General features: G+C 43.4%; 2 protein-coding genes across 8 annotated transcripts in view; one reads left to right on the forward strand and one right to left on the reverse strand.

Annotated features, from left to right (window-relative positions):
* Positions 1-4293, forward strand: part of LOC144084367 (coiled-coil domain-containing protein 172-like) — a 73831-nt gene extending 69538 nt beyond the window's left edge. For 5 of the 6 annotated variants that reach the window (XM_077612720.1, XM_077612721.1, XM_077612722.1 and 2 more), the window contains 6 exons: positions 805-921; positions 989-1142; positions 1215-1316; positions 1388-1490; positions 3573-3660; positions 3780-4293. In XM_077612720.1, coding sequence (XP_077468846.1) covers positions 805-921; positions 989-1142; positions 1215-1316; positions 1388-1490; positions 3573-3660; positions 3780-3815 — 600 coding nt within the window. In that variant the 3' untranslated portion in view covers positions 3816-4293. The remainder of the gene's footprint in view (positions 1-804; positions 922-988; positions 1143-1214; positions 1317-1387; positions 1491-3572; positions 3661-3779) is intronic. The other variant, XM_077612719.1, reaches the window with a different exon arrangement.
* A 240-nt stretch (positions 4294-4533) lies between these two features.
* LOC144084369 (uncharacterized) lies at positions 4534-8812 on the reverse strand. Of its 2 annotated transcripts, none has more exons than XM_077612728.1 (6): positions 8722-8812; positions 8560-8639; positions 5258-5354; positions 5042-5154; positions 4865-4979; positions 4534-4786 (listed from the first exon to the last, which is right to left on the reverse strand). In XM_077612728.1, the coding sequence occupies exons 1-6, from the start codon at positions 8762-8764 to the stop codon at positions 4608-4610; spliced, it is 627 nt and encodes a 208-aa protein (XP_077468854.1). In that variant the 5' UTR covers positions 8765-8812; the 3' UTR covers positions 4534-4607. The 2 variants fall into 2 exon arrangements, with proteins under 2 accessions (XP_077468854.1, XP_077468852.1); XM_077612726.1 differs by having other exon boundaries at positions 5258-5357.
* Between the last annotated feature and the right edge of the window lie 9423 nt (positions 8813-18235).

Here is an 18235-nt window from a genome sequence, read left to right on the forward strand (position 1 = left end):
TATGATTTTAAAAAGTAGTTTTGTTGTTCTGTTGTGCAATAAGAATAAGACATCTCATCACATCAAATTAGGGATTGTAGTTCTCTACTCATGCTTGCTCATTTTCGGACCCCCTAGACGTCTTCCAATCACAGTGGGAAAAGGTATTTGTTGCCCACCTGACCATATAAGCAGCTAAACTATCTTTCGTCTGTGATGATGGAGGAAAGTTGACCTGAGAAAACTTCGAAGAGCCCCTTAAAGAAAACAACACTTGTTCTTTTCAATTGCTTCTGTGGCGGGCAGTGTAATCACAGCACGCGAGAGAATAAACACCCCGGCCTTGAGTTACGACCAGACACCGGCACTCGGTCGCCCCTTTCCGTGCGCTAAAGTTAACGGTCATCCGCTTCTCCGCTACTCGACGCGTTTTCACAGATGATTTCATCAAGTAGAGAGCTTTATTGATTTTTGAATCGAACAAGATGCCGCAGGTCAATAATGAAATGTGTACATGGTCTGGCAGCGTTTGCTTCATGAAAGATGACAAACGGCAAGATTCAAAATGGATTAATTTTTTTATTTCATACTAATAGTAATAGAAATGCCAAAGTTCAGAGAAGATAAGTTTAATTAAGTTCCTCTGGAAAGTAAAGCTGCAACTATTAATCCATCATCATGTTGTTGACGGGTAATTGCTGCACTTTTAACCCACTGGCTCTAAAACTTGAACGTTCACAGCCAGTCCTCCCAGTTTCCATGAAATTTTGAAAAAATGTCTTGCATTTTGTGTTTCTATTCCTACCTTCACACGTGGCCTTCAAGGACCAGCGATTGTCCCTGGTAAAACTTCAGCTGAACTTGATGAAAAAATGTGCCGAGCAGATATCAGAGAGAACCCAAAAGCTCCTCTCCGATAAGTCGGACCTTCAACGACAGCTGGTAAGTTCTTACCGCCCGATAGGTTCGAAACGTCGGTAGTTCATCGTGGGCTGACCTCGCACGACAGGCCGAGATGAAAAGCGCATTGAAATATGAGGAACGAGAGTTCCTGCGGGAGATCTCCAGCTTCAACGCCGAATTCAGTCTCTGCACCGGGACGGACGGTCAAACCAACACGGAGGTCCTCAACTTGAGCGCGGTGGTGGACTCACTGCGCAAAGGTCAGCTCTTTAACGTGTCCAATGTCCCCGTGGGTTCCGGGCGTTCCGTGACCCTCTCCCTTTTAAACTCAGAAATGGAGGAAATGATCCAAAGCAACCGGTACATGAGTGATTTGCTGACACAGAAGAGGAGTCTCCATCTTGAATTGGAGGCCCTCAAAAGCATCCACGCAGGTGAGCTACCGATACCCACACGACTCGCGCGTAAGCCAAAACGTGCAATTCCAAACCGTTGTTTTATTTAGATGTTCTGCTGCAGCTGAACAAAGCCAAGGAAACAACCGCGGCGTTGCAGGCCGAAAGCCACGCAGCCCATCAGAAGCCTTTCACCGACGCCGCCGTGATCACGTGAGTTTGGCCCAAAAGGGTTAAAAAAATAACCGTGCCAAATGGGGTTAAGGTTCTGCTAACGGTTAGATTTGAAAAGCTCTCACATTGTGTGGCATTCTCGTTAAAAGCTTCAGTCTGAACGCCTCCTTATTCAGTTGTCAAAAAGCCAACAACCTCAACGGCGAGCCTCGGTGTTCCGACAAGTTAATTACGGCAAATGGGCTTTTAAACACAGCTCCGAAGGAAATGGGGCCAGCGGGACGCCGGCGGTGGCCCAGCTTACCTGGGTTTGTCTTTCCAACATGGATTCGTTGCCTCGACTTTCAAGTTTATTTCACATCTTTAGAATGATTTTTTTTTAGGTAGCAGAGAGAGGACAGTTGTAATTAGCAGTTCAGTTTCAACTACCGTATTCGAGTATAACGCGCTAAATTTTGTACCAAAAAACTGAAGCAAGGTTATACACGAATCCCGGTGAAACACTGTCCTCTGCCGGTGAAAAAGTCCCCTCCGCATCCGTTATTTATTTTCAAGGTTAACAAACAATAAAAGTTAAACAATAATGTTAATATATGAACAAATACATTGCATCGTTGCCTTCATGCGCCTTTTTTCCAATAAGGACAGAAAATCAATAAACTTCTGGGAACAAAGGAAGCCTCGCTAATATTGCTAAAGCCGATCCTTGCAGGAGTGCAATTACTGTATCATATCTGCATACTTTGGGTATCATATTTAATGTATATTGCACGTAAAGTAACATATCTATTGTACCTACAAGGTTAGCTAAGACAACATCGACCACTACTAATTATTGCACTAAATATAACGTATCTATTGTACTGAAGTATCATTTGTACTATGTAAGTTTGTGTCATCTCAAATGGATCATTTTTACCACAACTCTCTTGTATCTTTCATCTTTTCTCTATTAGACCTAGTGTCTAGCAGTGCATTTCTTGCATCTACCTTCATTTATCTATCATAAATTTCACATTGTAACCAATCTTCCCCAACCGTATCGTCTAATTATCAAGTTTATTGTATCCTGTTCTGCTCGCAAATCTACTGTATCTGTAATCTAAAGAAATGCTCTTTTGTCGATAATCCCATCAAAGTGTCCTCGCCGGACGCCGAGCCAAAGACCAATCGTGTCTTTGTCGGGGCGTCGGCTTTTTGTCGAGCCGGCCGCCCCCGAGCTGAACCTAAATCACCCGCATGCGCTTAGCGTGGCCCGTTCATCCATCAGCCTCATTAAATACGGCCGCTTCATTGCCCCCCACCCCGGCCTTATCGGCCCCCAGGAAGTACTGAGGATGTGCCCGGGCTCATTCTTATGATCACCAGCCATCAATCCCGACCGGGGCGTCTCTTTAAGAGCCGTATTTTACCCCCCGCGTATCGACTGGTGGAAATTGAATGTGTGTCAATATGAATGAGTGCAGGAGTCATTTGAAAAAATGTGTTCAGCCCGCACTTTGTTTTCCCCTCACAAAGGCATACGGGGGATTTAAGGTACTACGCCGGACGAGACTAATGTACACCAATGTTAGATAACCAATGGCAAATGGCAATCTGGAGCATATCATTCTTATTCCGCCGACCACAACCCTGTAATTTTATGGCCCCGGAAAACAAACGCGAGGGCTGCCCTTTGCAAAAATGCCATTGTGTCTCCCTTTCTCCAAGTGTTTTGTGTCTTTTCAATCGAAGAGATGGAGGTGTGTAATGTGCCATATAACCTTCCAACATTTGCTGGAGCGCGAAATTACGTCGGCCAAATAGAACACAATTGTACGTCGTTTTGAGAATTGTTTACCTTTTACACTCTTCCAGTGCCTTTGACGGTGATAGACGTCCTCTTTCCGTACTTCTGCCGTGAATGGAAAAGGCAGGGTTGGCAGCGAATTAACATAGTTCATTGGACTCGGATTGTACATCAATGGCAGCCATTTAGTTATTCATTAGGAAAAATTGTGGTCCTCAAATTTATAGAAATTATATTGTTATACAGTGATTTACCAAAAGCAAATATTTACGTCTATTGCTCGTCCACGACAGCAGCGGCAAAGAGCTAAACTGCCCTTTATGTTCATCCAGGCTTAAGAAGGAGCTGGAGAAGCACGAAGAAGGAGACATGGAGCTTCTGTTGGAGACCCTCAAGATGGAAGTACAACACCTCCAAGATGTAAGAAGTCCGTCTCGTCATCTCTGTTATATTAGCCGGGATCCGGCTACCGCAAATCACATTCGTGCTTATTTTTAGACTAAGTAGTCACGTTCTCCTTTGCATGTGTTTGCCATAAGAAGATAGACGGCCGCGAGGGTGGAGAGCAGCATTAGAAGCATTGGCGCCTTGTTTCTGAGGATTAAGAGGCAAGTGACATACTCATGCGGGAATACACAATTCCAAACTCCAACCCTGGATCAGTTTAATCCTACATTTATGGGTGGGATGAACTAAATTGTATTACTCTTCATAAATGGACAAACTAGTTTACTTAAACTGTTAATGGTGGCCCTTGTTAAAGGCAAGAGAATGGTCACAATTTTGGAGCCACATTCCACCATTTTTGAGTAAAGTCAAGAAAAGCCTGATATCCTTTACAGATCATCCAAAATGATGGGCTTAGTTTGATTTTTGCACACAAAATTACGCATAGTCTTTAAATCCACCTTTAGAAACATCGCTAACAAAGTCCATATCACTGTCTCCGTGGGAGAAAATTCAAAGAAAAGCTTAATATGAATGTAAAGAAGCTCAGGTCGTCTGCTAATATTAAATCATCGATAGACCTCCAAATTTGGAGGTTGCTAGAAAGACAGCATTGTCAGTCTCAACGTTCTCCAGCGTGAACCAAGTCAGCTGTGTGTGTGGTCCCCTGCTGTCCTCTAGTGTGCAGTCTACCATTTCAAGTCAGCAGTCAGATCACTGAAGTCATGTGATGCCAATTAAAACCACAAATCAATGTCAAAGCCCGTCACCAGAACAGGATGCTGAGTAAAACGCTGTTTGACTTTGACATGTTGAAGACTTGTCGGTCTTAAGAATTTTCACAAGTTTCTGGAGAGAAAAAACATGCATTTATTCATGTTTTGTCATCACATAGTGATTTGGTAGCTCTATTTGAACGCTCAACCACAAAGCAGACACAACGACTGGACTTCTCCATCTGCGCCACCGCCATTCATGAGCTCCTCTACAAAGACTTGGAGGACCTGGTTCTTTCTATGTTCTTCCCACTTGGTGATCAAACAGTCAGCATCTCGGTCAAAGTACGCCGTTTTGGCGCCGGCTACTTGTACGTTGGACTCTGCGCCACAAAGTTCAGAAGCTCCGATCGACACTGACATACTGAAGTGGAGTCACAGAATTCCTGGATCGGACTTACCGGAGCAAACGGCCAGTTTGTTTCCACCGACGTACTGCGTGCGCCACCTGAATCCCGTCGCCGGACTGCACTCTTCAAACACTCTGCTTCTTCTTATGAAGGCAAAGTCGTAACCCTTGGGGAGGCCAGAAATATTGCTCCAACTTTCTTTTATTTCTTCTCACCTGTGGCACTTACATGGTTGCATAGTGGTTTGCAGAAGCGCCTTTGGCCCACCGTGGCACACGCCAGACCTCCGTTCTGGGGAACCTCAGGTTGAGAGCATTTCCCAGGCTCGGCTCCTTTGCACTCTGAATGGAAACGACAGTCAACCGTCATTGACCCCAGCGAAAACATCGGGGAATGTCCAAAATGTTCTGATGAGAAGTTTTCTTATCCAACAGTAGTTCTGACCTTGCAGTTGGCTCATGTGCAACATTTGGGTCAGATTCCTCATGTGGAATAGCAAACCGGCCTTCTGCTCAGGGTTTATGCTGCACTCCACCGCCACCTGCTGTTTCATATCCGGAACACATCCAGAAACTTGCTTTAGACCAGAAGTGGTGAGAAGTTAGTCACAAGGAGCAAAAAAAAAAATCAAACTGTGAGAGTCAAAGAGCCCCACCGTGCAGTGACCCCACCATTGGAACCATATTATTCACCACAACACTTTGTTCCCCTTACAAAACAACAAAGTGTTCATTTCAAGGTAAGTGTCCACCCTCAACAGACACACAAAACCCCACAATTAAAACCATATTATTCACCACAACACGTTGTTCCCCTCACAAAACAATAATGTGTTAAATTCAAGGTAAGTGTCCACCCTCAACAGACATAAAAAATCCCACAATTAAAACCATCTTATTCACCACAACACGTTCCCCTCACAAAAAAACAATGTGTTAAATTCAAGGTAAATGTTCACCCTAAACAGATTCACAAACCCCCACAATTAAAACCATTTTAGTCACTAACACATTTTCTCCCCCTCACAAAACAATAATGTGTTCATTTCAAGGTAAATGTTCACCCTCAACAGACACACAAAACCCCACAATTAAAACCATATTATTCACCACAACACTGTTCCCCTCACAAAACAATGTGTTAAATTCAAGGTAAATGTTCGCCCTAAACAGATACACAAACCCCCACAATTAAAACCATTTTAGTCACTAACACATTTTCTCCCCCTCACAAAACAATAATGTGTTCATTTCAAGGTAAGTGTTCACCCTCAACAGACACACAAAACCCCACAATTAAAACCATATTATTCACCACAACACTGTTCCCCTCACAAAACAACAATGTGTTAAATTCAAGGTAAATGTTCACCCTAAACAGATACACAAACCCCAACAATTAAAACCATTTTAGTCACTAACACATTTTCTCCCCCTCACAAAACAATAATGTGTTCATTTCAAGGTAAGTGCTCACCCTAAACAGACACACAAACCCCCACAATTAAAACCATTTTAGTCACTATCACACTTTCTTCCCCTCACAAATCAACAATGTGTTCATTTCAAGGTAAGTGTTCACCCTCAACAGACACAAAACCCCACAATTAAAACCATATTATTCACCACAACACACAAAAAGTTGATAATGTCAAAATTCATGCTGAAACTCGCAAGCGGAAGACAGGAGATTGAAAAATGGCGGAAGTCAGGTCACCGCTTCTTCAGCACCTAAATGGGTGGAACTCAGCGCAGAAGAAGCCATATTTCACCGAAGAAGATTGACGCGCCAAATAATACAAACAGCCGAGAAGGACATCATCTTGCCTTTCTCTTTGGAATACATTTCGCATCGACAGCGAAATGCTACGGCGAAAAAGAGTTCTCTTATTGGAGTTTGAACAAAACGCACAATAAGCTTCGGTTCCAGACAGGAGGCAAGACCTACTTTATTAGACAACTCCGTGTCTTTTATAGACGGACCACCGTACAGACTTCTGCCCTCCTTTGTCATCGTTTTGGCAATGTCGGATATCTTTCTTGGAAGGTCAGCCCGACCCTGGCTTATAGGCACATGATGCTATCTGCGACTCACGCCACCTGCTAATTCCACAATAGATGTTATCTAGACTAACGGGCGCCACAATACCCTCACATATTTGAAGAGAATGGTTAGATCAGGCTTTCAACATGGACTGGACTTATTTGGAAGATGCCTTCATGGACATTCTTATCCAAAGATGAACTGAACGTGCCCGATCAGCATCATCATGTGTGGGAATTCCGCTGGCTGGCTTGATGGTAAAGCCAGCCTTGATTTAGAAGTTGGACCTTCCTCATGAATTGGAAAAACAAGAACAAAGCCTTGCTGCCTGACTACTGGATGAGCAACAGAAAATCCTGGATCATGAAAGCCCTCACAAAAGACTGGTTCTCAAACCGTTTCATCCCAAATCTGAAGCTGTATCTCGCTGTCAATGAGGGCTGCCCTTCAAGGTCTGGACCGTGCAAAAGGGCTTGGACTGAAACTCCCTTTCAACTGGTTTTGGCTTCATATCAAGTGGAGGAACTATTTTCCCTGTGAGTACAGTATTTACATTTTTTTAATAGAGATTATATTTGGATGTTAATACATTATTACAGTCTTTTCGCGCTTATAAGTAGTATTTTAGTATGCTAGTAATAATTAGGGTGATCCTACTTTGCATTTTTTCGATTATCGTGGCCACGTCTGGTCTACATTATCTGCGAAATTCGAGAGATTTCTGTTGCTAGATAGCTAGAAAATCCTTGAACAAATGATGTTGACCACTCAACATTTAAAAGCATGTGATGAAGCTAGTTGAAGATTAGCTTGTGTTGCTATTAAACGGTTCGTTTATTGTTTACAACATTGTAGAAAACGGGGTAAAGTGAGATCTAAAAGGATGCTAAACAAATTCTACTAGAGTATTGTATTTATTACTTTGATGTATTTCTAACCATGTTTTGATGTAGTAGTTTTACAGGTGTTCTTCAACATTGTAAAAAGATACAATGCCATGCCAATACACCAGCAAGACAACATCCATCAAGGTAAAGTGAGATGTATGAGTTATATTTTCTCAAACAAATTCTACTACAATATTGCATTCATTTTTTTTTTTTTCTCCACTCTTCCTAACCTATTGTTTTACTTAAACACTGATTCCGGAGCGCCGTCAGTGGCGAATTGAAAGGTAGCCTGTCTGTTTTGTAAATGTAGGTCATAATTGCCCGCACAGGCTGTACCTGGAATGCATCCCATTGTACAAAGTACAATGTACAATGAATATGTATCTTATCAATCTTACAAATTTACTTATATATGTTGATTTACATGACAATTTTGTCGTACGCAGCTGGGTATGATGACAATTAGGCTTTTGACGAGTCAATGATGATGACAAAGCCTATGTCTGATTATTATTATTATTATCATTATTTAATTCAATTCAATTCAATTCAATTTCTAACTGTTTTAATGTAATATTACAGGGGTTCCTAATCATGATAAAAGGCTATAATGCCATACCAATGCACCAGGAAGACATCTTGTTGCCAAACATTTATCATGGAGGTGCAAATAAGGAAAGACTTCTTCGGGAACACTTACAGAGGACAGAAATATGGGTAAGTCTAATCTTCTACGATTCTAAGATTTGCTAGGATGCATTAGCGGAAACATGGGGTATATTTACAAATGCAAAATGTTGCGGTCTTCCCTACCTTTATATCCGCCACCAGGTCATCCACCAATTGCGCGCTACAGTTTTTTGTTTGAACATCTCGGTAGGAGTGAGCCAACACTGTCCGGATAAAAACAAAATGATTGTCAACATGGGTATTGTGATAAATGTCCAAACAACATACACCCTGTGTGAAAATGACCTGCCAGTAAGCACAGCCAATCCACTGGTCTTTTAGGTGCCATCTTGCGTTTTTGTAGTGTGTCCAACACAACCAAACACTGACAGGGGATTTATTGACTAAAGCTTTGGGAGCAAAGTTTGCCGGATTGGCCAATACACAGACGTCACAGCATTTAGTCCCCTAAAACCTAAAATGATTCTTAAAATACAGGAAATTAGGGTGCCCTGCCAAAACAGACACACAAATCCCCACAATTAAAACCATCTTATTCACCACAACACTTTCTTCCCCTCACAAAACAATAATGTGTTCATTTCAAAGTAAGTGTTCACCCTTAATAGACACACAAAAGCCCCAAATTAAAACCATATTATTCACCACAACACTGTTCCCCTCACAAAACAACAATGTGTTAAATTCAAGGTAAATGTTCACCCTAAACAGATACACAAACCCCCACAATTAAAACCATTTTAGTCACTATCACAGTTTCTCCCCCTCACAAAACAATAATGTGTTCATTTCAAGGTAAGTGTTCACCCGCAACAGACCCACAAAACCCCACAATCAAAACCATATTATTCACCACAACACTGTTCCCCTCACAAAACAAGTGTTAAATTCAAGGTAAGTCTTCACCCTGAACAGACACAAACCCCCACAATTAAAACAATTTTAGTCACTATTAAACTTTCTTCCCCTCACAAACAATAATGTGTTCATTTCAAGGTAAGTGCTCACCCTTAACATACACTAAACCCCCCCAATTAAAACCATATTATTCACCACAACACTGTTCCCCTCACAAAACAACGTGTTAATTTCAAGAAGTGTTCAGCCTCAATAGACACATCAATTGCAATTTAGCCAGAATTAACACATCAATCACGAGGCAAAGAGCCATGGAATATACAAAATATGATAAGAAGCGAAGAGCCGCGATTTCACCACGCCTACTATATTCTAAAATCTTTATTTAGTCAACAACCAAGTTTTATCACTGAAAAATAGAAGGTGACAGAACCTATGTGTTAGGACAGGCATAGATATTTTGTAACATCTGGTAAATCCACCCATTTGATTGACTTGATTCTGAATGATCATCAAAAATTTTATTCAGTACAAGTCAATTAAAATCAGGACCTTGACGCTCTTTGGATGCCATTGAACGATGGCGAATAAGGCGTCCTGATGGTGGTGCTGTCGACCCGCACTATAAGCTCAAGCCGGCCAAACGTCAGTCGGCGTGAAAGCCAACGTGGCTCCCTCGCGGCGTCTGAATTATAGAAGGCGATGCCATCCATTATGGATGTGTGACAATCAGCGACTGCATCAATAATTGAGCCTTTCAACAGAAAGCGTTATGCTCGTTAACGCTCGCGATTGTCTCTTTGGCTTTGATTCCGGCCGCCCCGGAGACTCGTCGTGGTTTTCCCAGCGCCCCCGTTGACCTTTTTCCCTTTTGCTTTTGTGCCGCCGTGTTTGTTTCCCTGCAACTTTTATCCCGTCAAGTCAGAGCAAAGCGACGTGACAGATGGCCTCAGCGCGCTTTTCTTGTAGTGCCGCCATAGTGCAGTCTTGGCTCATTTGCCAGCCCTACATTAGAAAGTCATATGTTATTTATTTTTTAGGAAATACATGCTTTCATTTCTAATATCATTCGTGAGTTGTTTTAAATGACTTCTGCGCTTTGTCGGTGTTGTAAACGCATTTTACAGCCTCGTGAGAGAGCTTTCGTGGGAATCTTGTGAAAATGCAGTCGGGCAGAATAGGGGACTAGGTTTTTACGCACTTTTAATGCGTTGATGTTGACGAGGATGTTCACTGGTGGAGTGACCAGGCGAATAATCTCCCGGCAATTCTGGGTCACCTGGTTGATTTCAGATCACTTTTGGAATTTCTGGGTCACTTCTTGTACATATCTCAGAGTCGCTAAAGATGATATAAAATGAGATAATTTGCAGTTTCAATATAAAGCCCGTGCTTGGATTTGGGGCAAACATCAGACCGTATTAATTCATCGACCGAGAAGTCCAATCCATTTAGACTGGGAAGACTGTCTGTGAACGCTCACGTTCATTATTTCCGTTCTTTCTTTCATTCATCATCGCATAGAACGTGAGCGGCGTGATTAAGTGGTTAATGGGTGTGAGTAGATAATCCAGACGAGCCTGCGGCGAATTACTAGCTCGCGCAGCGGCACTCCGAGTTTGCAGCAGATGGCGCAAGCTATTAATGGATCAAATATTTACAAGATGCAAATAGCTTTTTCTGGTCTTTGTTTACCACCTATCCTCCCAAGTACTCAACTCTTTATTTTTTCCTTCCGAGCTGAAGGAGATCGGACTGTAAATTGACTTCTTTACATCGAGCCGCTGCAGCGCTCAATCATTTTTAAAACCTGGCAGTTTCGGGATTGACAGAGGAATCAAAGTGTCCCCTTTGTTCTCTCGGTGTCAAATGCGCAAGCCGGTTAGCAGCATAACGTCTTGTCGGGATAAGCTCCAGCACCCCGGTGCCTCTGGTGAGGTTAAGCAGTACGGAAAATGAACGAATTTGAAAAGGACTGAAAAATTCTGTAAGGAATGTCCCATTTTTACCGGAATGAATTTGACATTTTATTGTGATAAATTTGTCATTAAGGGGTGAGATACTCGCGTTTTGAACGGTATGCCTTTGACATTTTAACATTTTCTGTCATGATTCACTTAAAGTCAGTAATTTCTCAGCATAAATGGCGCAGGTTTGATGATATTTCATATTTAATGTTACATATTCCAACATGATTGGTCTCACTGGAAACTTTCAGTGGGCAGTGTAGCCTATAAATAAAATCCGACATTTGTTTTTTGCCAAAATGCAATTCCCAATTATTTCAAATATTTACCCCTTCTTCCCCCTATGTTTGTAATTAGACAAATCGAACATAAAATATGTAGAAATAATTGCTCAAAGGTTGAGCAAAACAAACCAAAGAAGAAAAAAAAACAAGCAGATGATTTGGGCTGCAAAGCCAAGCTACTTTGTCAAGTTTACGAGCCAAGATGGCTTTCTTCAAGTCGCATTCATTTAGGCCGGAATAAAAGGAGCAAATTAAAGCCGTATTTCACTTGGGGTGTTCTCCGCTATGGAAATGAGGCGGAAGAAGGAGAAGCGCCAGAGGTATTAGGGCGCTTTCTTTGTATGCGGGCGCACAGGCGGCATCATTTAGACGGGAGCCGGGCAAATGTTTCACGGAGAGAAGTGCCGCGGAAAGCTTTTAGCGCGCATTAGCCGCATCAATCTGCTCCGCAACAGACAACGGGTCGCCACTTGTCTTTTTCCTGCTTTCTTTTTTTTCAATTCATTCACGCCCCCGCCATGCAAAATGCTTTTTTTTGTAGCTATTCCTTTCGCAAATGGAAGAAAAATCACCCGCTTTATCGCCGGACAATTTGAAGCAAAAGCCGCATTGCCTCCGTCTCGCCCCGGCGGATCTCCCCGGGCATCTCGACTTGACGTCATTATGGATCGTGCGCGCAAACGTGGCTGATGGATTGCCCGCCGTGTGGAAACGGACCACGGCGCTATTGAGCCTACTTGTGCCCGATAGGAATAAAAGCTCTCACTGGCGGCAATGGGCGTCCAATGCAGTTTGACCAGGAGGAGCGAAACATTCCTTGGGCAGAAAGTGTACTAAAATGGCCAAAGTGTGCACAAAGTGACCCCAAATGTCCCAAATCCAACAGCAAAATGTTAATTTCACCATTTTCGTCATACACAGTTTCTGGGTGTGATGTCAAGTAGGCTTTTTGTTGTTGATGATGACGACGGCCTATGTCCGATTATTATTATTAATACTTAGTGGTTGTTGTGATTATTTTGGATAACTGGTTAATGTTATTTTTTTCTGATCAATCTATTTATTCTAAAATAGGGCATTGTTTTAAATTGGCACTGCAAAAATATTCAGCATCACTGAATGGCAATCATAAAAAGGATGATTTGGGCCACACAAAGACATCTACATTAAATTATAATCAATGTAAGGATTTATACTAATTTATAGTCGTAGCTCATGACGTGATCGTAACAACTTTTTGGTGTCAAATTCAAAACAGATCATTTTTCACTAGCGATCCCGATTTTTTTGGGGAGAAAAAAGAAAAACTTGAAGATGTAATCGGCATAAAAACGGAGCTCAGCCTTTTTTTTCTCAAATTGTTGTACGGCGTTATATCAGCATATCACATTTCAAAGGCTTGCTTTCAAAGTCGTCCGTTTGTGACTTATTTTGCGATAAGCCATCGCGTTCTGGACGGCTGGCGCTTGACGAGGCAATTAATAAATATTGTTTGTAGCTTGCCAACGCGCGCACGAGCACAGCCTCCGGCTACTACGCACTTGCGTCCGCTCTGCCAATCGAATCAAGACGTTTACTTGAAAATAACTGCCTGAATTTATTGTTTATGATGAAAGAAGCGCGCTGCTTACGATAAGCTTGTAAAGGTAACTATTATTATAGAGAGCTATAAAGAACACGTGTTATACGCACCACAAAATGGCGACTTGGGGCAGCTGATTTCACCTTGGCGGTCATTTTTCAGCAACCATAAATTTTATTTATGAACACTTTTTCAGATATGTACCTCTTGGACCAAATGAAAGGAATAGCGTAATTGTTCCCTTTGTCGTTCTGTCAGACCATAATTTAAGGGTCACTCTGCACTCTTTGCCTGCAATTGGCGCCACTAGACGTCCAATCTATTGGAATTTAGAGGGACTGGAAGCCATCGAATGATGACGAACATTTGTTCCTTTGCTCCTCTTGGTCTAAAACAAGCTTGTAAAAACAGTTTCTTTAAAGGACATTTATTTGAAGTTGAGCCGCTTATATTTAGGTTTCAGAAAATATTTCGAAAGGAGCTGATACTTTAAAAATATTTGGAGCCCTTGTATAACCCAGAATGGTCAAAATATTGTAAACAAATCACAAACTAGATCCCAAAAAAAGAATCAACTGGCATTCGAATGACACTGCGTTTTTCTTCTACTTTTGAGGATAAAAGTATACACGCCATTTTCTATTTCAGTTCTTGGGAGGGTCAAAACTATGAGGAACAAAGTGGACGGCAACTTTTGGCAAATTGTTATCGATGAACAGTGTCACAAGCAATCCATGTAATTCCAAAGTAGATATGACAGTCTGTCCATGAAGTAGCGACAGTTTGTTTTGTTTGTCTCGCATTTTTTTTGATGCGTGTCCGCATTTGTGTGTGTTTCAGGAGCACACGCCGTTTATTTATCCGCGTGGAAACGCTCCAGTTGTCGTCAGCTCGGTGTGAACGGGCCCCGCGGCCGCCCAATGTTTGTTTGGCCATCTGCTGGTCTGTCTGTCCGTCCCCGACTAACAACCGCCATGTGCGACACTTTCCCGCTGATCAACACAATTACCGACGCCGCCCTCTAGCCTTTCATTTTTATGTCGTTCCGACAACGTGACTTGGCAGCAGCCGCGTGTGGAATAAAATTCCAAATGGGCTCGGCGCGGGGGTAAAAGCAGCCACTTGGATGAATATTAATGCCATTTTCACGCTAAATAGACCAGGGGGTGTTCGCCGAAATGATAGAATCCAGGTCCACGATAGATGTCCGATCCGTTTGAACGGGGAAGAGGAGGTGTCGATCATTACATCCCTGATAAAAGCGCGTTCAAAGACAAATGAAACCAGTTGGATTTTCTAGCGTTGTCCATGTTGTTGTTCCACTGACTCACAACGGCGCCACCATTGTTGCTTTTGGGGGACTTTGTGGTTAATTTAGGGTACTAAGGCTTTCGCTTTCTGTTGATCTTGGGTCACTTTGTCTACATTTTGTAACATTTTCTGTGCTTTCATATGAAAAGCGCCAGCTAAAAACCTGCTCTGTCGAAATATGACATACTGCAACAACCCCGTTCTCAGCACTCATATTAGTCATCCTGCACAAAAGACAACAAATGCGTGACAGAGTACTACTTTCAAGGCTTTATTATTTTTTTATTTCTCTGACGTTTTTAATCAATACAAATGGCACCAGGAAGACTACATCCCCTCATTCTGTATCGTACTTTGCAAGCCTTCAAATACCCTGAAGCACTTATTGCCAAACGGCTTCTTCGGGCCGGCGAATCCGCGTTGTTTGTTTGTCACGTTGCAAGCAAAGGAAAAAAAAACTCAAAGGCGAAAGCCCGCGGGCGGTCCAGATCTCGCACTTTTTCCTCCCACTTGAAGCACACCTGCACGCCCGCCTTCCGCCATTTTGTTCTGACGCCCACATGCTGTGAACCTCTCCCCACCCCAAAACCCCAAGCCCCGTTTCCTCTCCCGCGTCTGCCGATACACAGCAGTCATCTGCGGCTCGATAAATCAGCGGCGTGACCAATAAGCTTCACTTGCAATTAGAGCGCTTGGCCGAGCAAAAGCAACCCACGCCTTCATAAAGACGCCGTCCATTAAGCCACATCGAGCGGGTGCGAACTGAAACGGAGGGGCGTCACCCAATTGCCGTCGGGTAAATACGGTGGCGGCGCCGCCTTAGCCTTCGACGGTAACTGCGAGAGCTCTGTCTGCAGACAAACCTATTTGTGGGCAAACATAACATTTTACAGAGTTAATGACACCCTTTAGCACCATTTTGTATTTTTGCCAGAAAGGTAAAAGTTTCCTGGCAACCTGATGATTTTGCCCGGACAAATTGTTGCGCTATTGTGCGAAAGTATTTTCTCCGAGCGTGGCCAATTGCTCTCAGGGGAAAAATGCTGGTGGCTTCTGCCTTTAAGTGCTTTTTCAACAGCAAAATATCAAGCATTCACGTTCCAATCAAGCATTTTTACACACATTTTTATCCGTCAAATATTACACCTGCATTGCTACTCTTCCTTTTAGGGGTAATTGTCTCATTTTAATAGCAAAATGGAGGGTCTAAAGTCAACCAATCCTGTTTTTTTGTCGTAAAAACGTAATAGCTACAAGTTACATTTCCTGCAGTAGCCTATTAGGATGCTGAAATGGCACATGTCCACACCCAGTGGGACATTTTTGGGAGCAAATGTTATCGCTCAAACCAACAAACAAGAAATTGTTTCCATCTTTGTGGCTCAATGGGCCGTTCCCTTCCTTATGGAGGCAAAATATTCTTTTGGGAGACGTGCCTGTTTAATTCCAGTCGTAAAATGGAAGCGCTCGAAGCAATAGCCGCTGCCTGCCGGCTTCAAAGTTCCCCCGTAGATGGCACTGTTGCGTCACCCGGCTTTGAGAATGATGAGGGGCTTGTGGAAAAGGAGCACGTCCAAGAAACACAGAGCAACATCCAAATGATAAATCTGAGACTGCGTCACATGTAACATAATCATCTTTAATAAGTGACACGGCGCGCCTTCAACTCCCTCTTCCTACTTCACCGCCCTCGCCATTTTCTGGCGCGCGGCTACATTAGCACGCCGAGCACAGAACCGTCCGCTTCCCCGTGAAGGCACGCTGCACGCCCGCCGTCTTTGTGGAAATTCTTTGCGGGAATCTGTCGCCAAGGTGTCTGTTCTCGTGCGCCCTTTTGCCAAATGCCCAAAAATGGCTAAATTGTCCGTTTGGGCCAAAGTAAAGACCGTTGTTAACACTGCTGCCAAATTTGCAGGAATTAAAACATTTTGTAGCTTGGACTGTTAGCGCTTCGACCGTGAAGGCGGTCCGTGCCGACTGTCAGTCATGCTAGTGTGGATGCTAATTTAATTAGCCCGTCTCATAACTGTGCACGTTTGAGCAGGAATACATTTCCGTATTATACATTTCTGAAGGAGACGTCGTCAGATCAATGTCGTTTTTTTCTCTCAGTCTGCGGCAAAATAATTGGTATTTGATCCTTTTAGAATGTATCAATACGCATTAGTCTAGCATAGCAGAGCGCTCTTGTTAAACCATACACAAAATTATCGGACAACATAGTGAATTTACTCAGGGTTTAAACGTCATTTTTTTCAATTTGTGTTATACTCCACAATAATGAATATTGATACAAATCTTGCCGCCCATTTTAAACGGCGCATTTCCATCCAATTTAGTATGCAAGTTAACAACGACATACGTAGAAACATTAATTAATTACAGACATTTGCTCGCAAATTGACACTATGGTATACTGTATTGCGTCGTCAGGTGGCAACAGATCGGGATGTTTAGTCTCCTTTCGACTGGTCTTTTTGTATCCGAGTTGTGGCCAATTTGCATTCATGCCTTTTTGTTTTTGCAAAACGTTGGGACTACGCTTTGGATACTTCTTGACCACCGTAGTGATCGCGTTCTGGCTTGTTTCGGTGCGAGCTCCATCAGCCTTTGGTACAGCCCGTCATCAGGCCTGGGAATGGACTAATGGCAGGAGCTCTAATTGATCCATCGGCCGATCGATCGCTACTTCCGACCGCGCGTCGTCCGCGCCTTCTTCTGGGAAATCCCGTTCACGCTCCAAAGATCTGGGAGAGACGTAGCACGCCGGCAAAGTCTTTTTCCCCGACAGCAAATGCATTAAGCGACTTCATCTGCTTTTCAATTACCGTCACGGAGGAGAGCGCGGGGAGGACGGCTTTTCCGCGGGGCTAATAACCGCACGGCGAGCGGGACGGTCTGGCGCAAAGCCAACGGGATATGAGGCTAAGTCGTTATTCTTTTCCCTTTCCGCACCGCTCCCTCGCTTGAGCCGCGCTAATCCCGGAGAGCCCCGAGATGATAATGGGTAATGGATCCGCGGACCCCTCCCCGGCGGGCCAACGCCGTCGGCCGCGCGTCGCCCGTCCCGACCGCGCTTCGACGCCGATTAGCGGGCTAACGGGATTATCGGCCGCTCGGTGCGTACGCGCCTTCCTCTGCCGCTTGTCCAGGTTTGAAGGAAAAATGGGAGCGAGAGGGAAGTTTGGGGGAATTCAATTCCTCGGCTGCCGATAAGCTCTCAAAATAAACCGTTTTTGGAAATGACCGCGTTGTAAAATCCACTCGAAGCACACAAACGGTGAGACCATTTTGTAATGTTATCTTATCAAACAACTCATTGCCTTCCATTTAGTCTAAAAAATGGAAAAATAAGGAACATTCAAACACTTTGAGTAATATATATATTTATTATCAAGACCCATCCCAAAGGGATTTATACATTAATACAATATCAACTAAGTAATGCAGCTCCCCGTGAACCCACAGTTATATTAAAGGTCTAAAGTTGATTTAAAAAAAAAATCATTCATACTACACATCAATGTAGCAACATTTAAAAACAGAACTGAGACTGAAAGAACTAAAAAATGTTCTGATTTAACGCCTGTTGTCATAAGAGCGCATTAATAACCTTGCCAAATTCTAGTCCGAGCGGATTAGACATGTAGCGCCGTCCACGCCGCTGAAAGGTGAGCATCGGCGGCCCATCCGCAAACCTGCGCGTGTTTTCCCCGCGCACCATTGGTATTGATTTCGACTCCCGTCGGACAGCGTGTGTCGGCGCCCCGGTGCTGTAGCGGCGTCGCCGTGGCAAC

Source organism: Stigmatopora argus, chromosome 11 (assembly GCF_051989625.1).
Source record: "Stigmatopora argus isolate UIUO_Sarg chromosome 11, RoL_Sarg_1.0, whole genome shotgun sequence".
NCBI lineage: Eukaryota > Metazoa > Chordata > Actinopteri > Syngnathiformes > Syngnathidae > Stigmatopora > Stigmatopora argus.

What these genes read in the sequence shown, in the direction of transcription:
- LOC144084369 (XM_077612726.1), bottom strand. Translation starts at nt 8,764, where the DNA reads ATGGCACCTAAAAGACCAGTGGATTGGCTGTGCTTACTGGCAG. An exon ending in TTGGCTGTGCTTACTGGCAG is followed by an intron (nt 8,640 to 8,721) that starts GTCATTTTCACA and finishes TTATCCGGACAG; the next exon opens with TGTTGGCTCACTCCTACCGA. An exon ending in CAAACTGGCCGTTTGCTCCG is followed by an intron (nt 4,787 to 4,864) that starts GTAAGTCCGATC and finishes TTTGTGGCGCAG; the next exon opens with AGTCCAACGTACAAGTAGCC.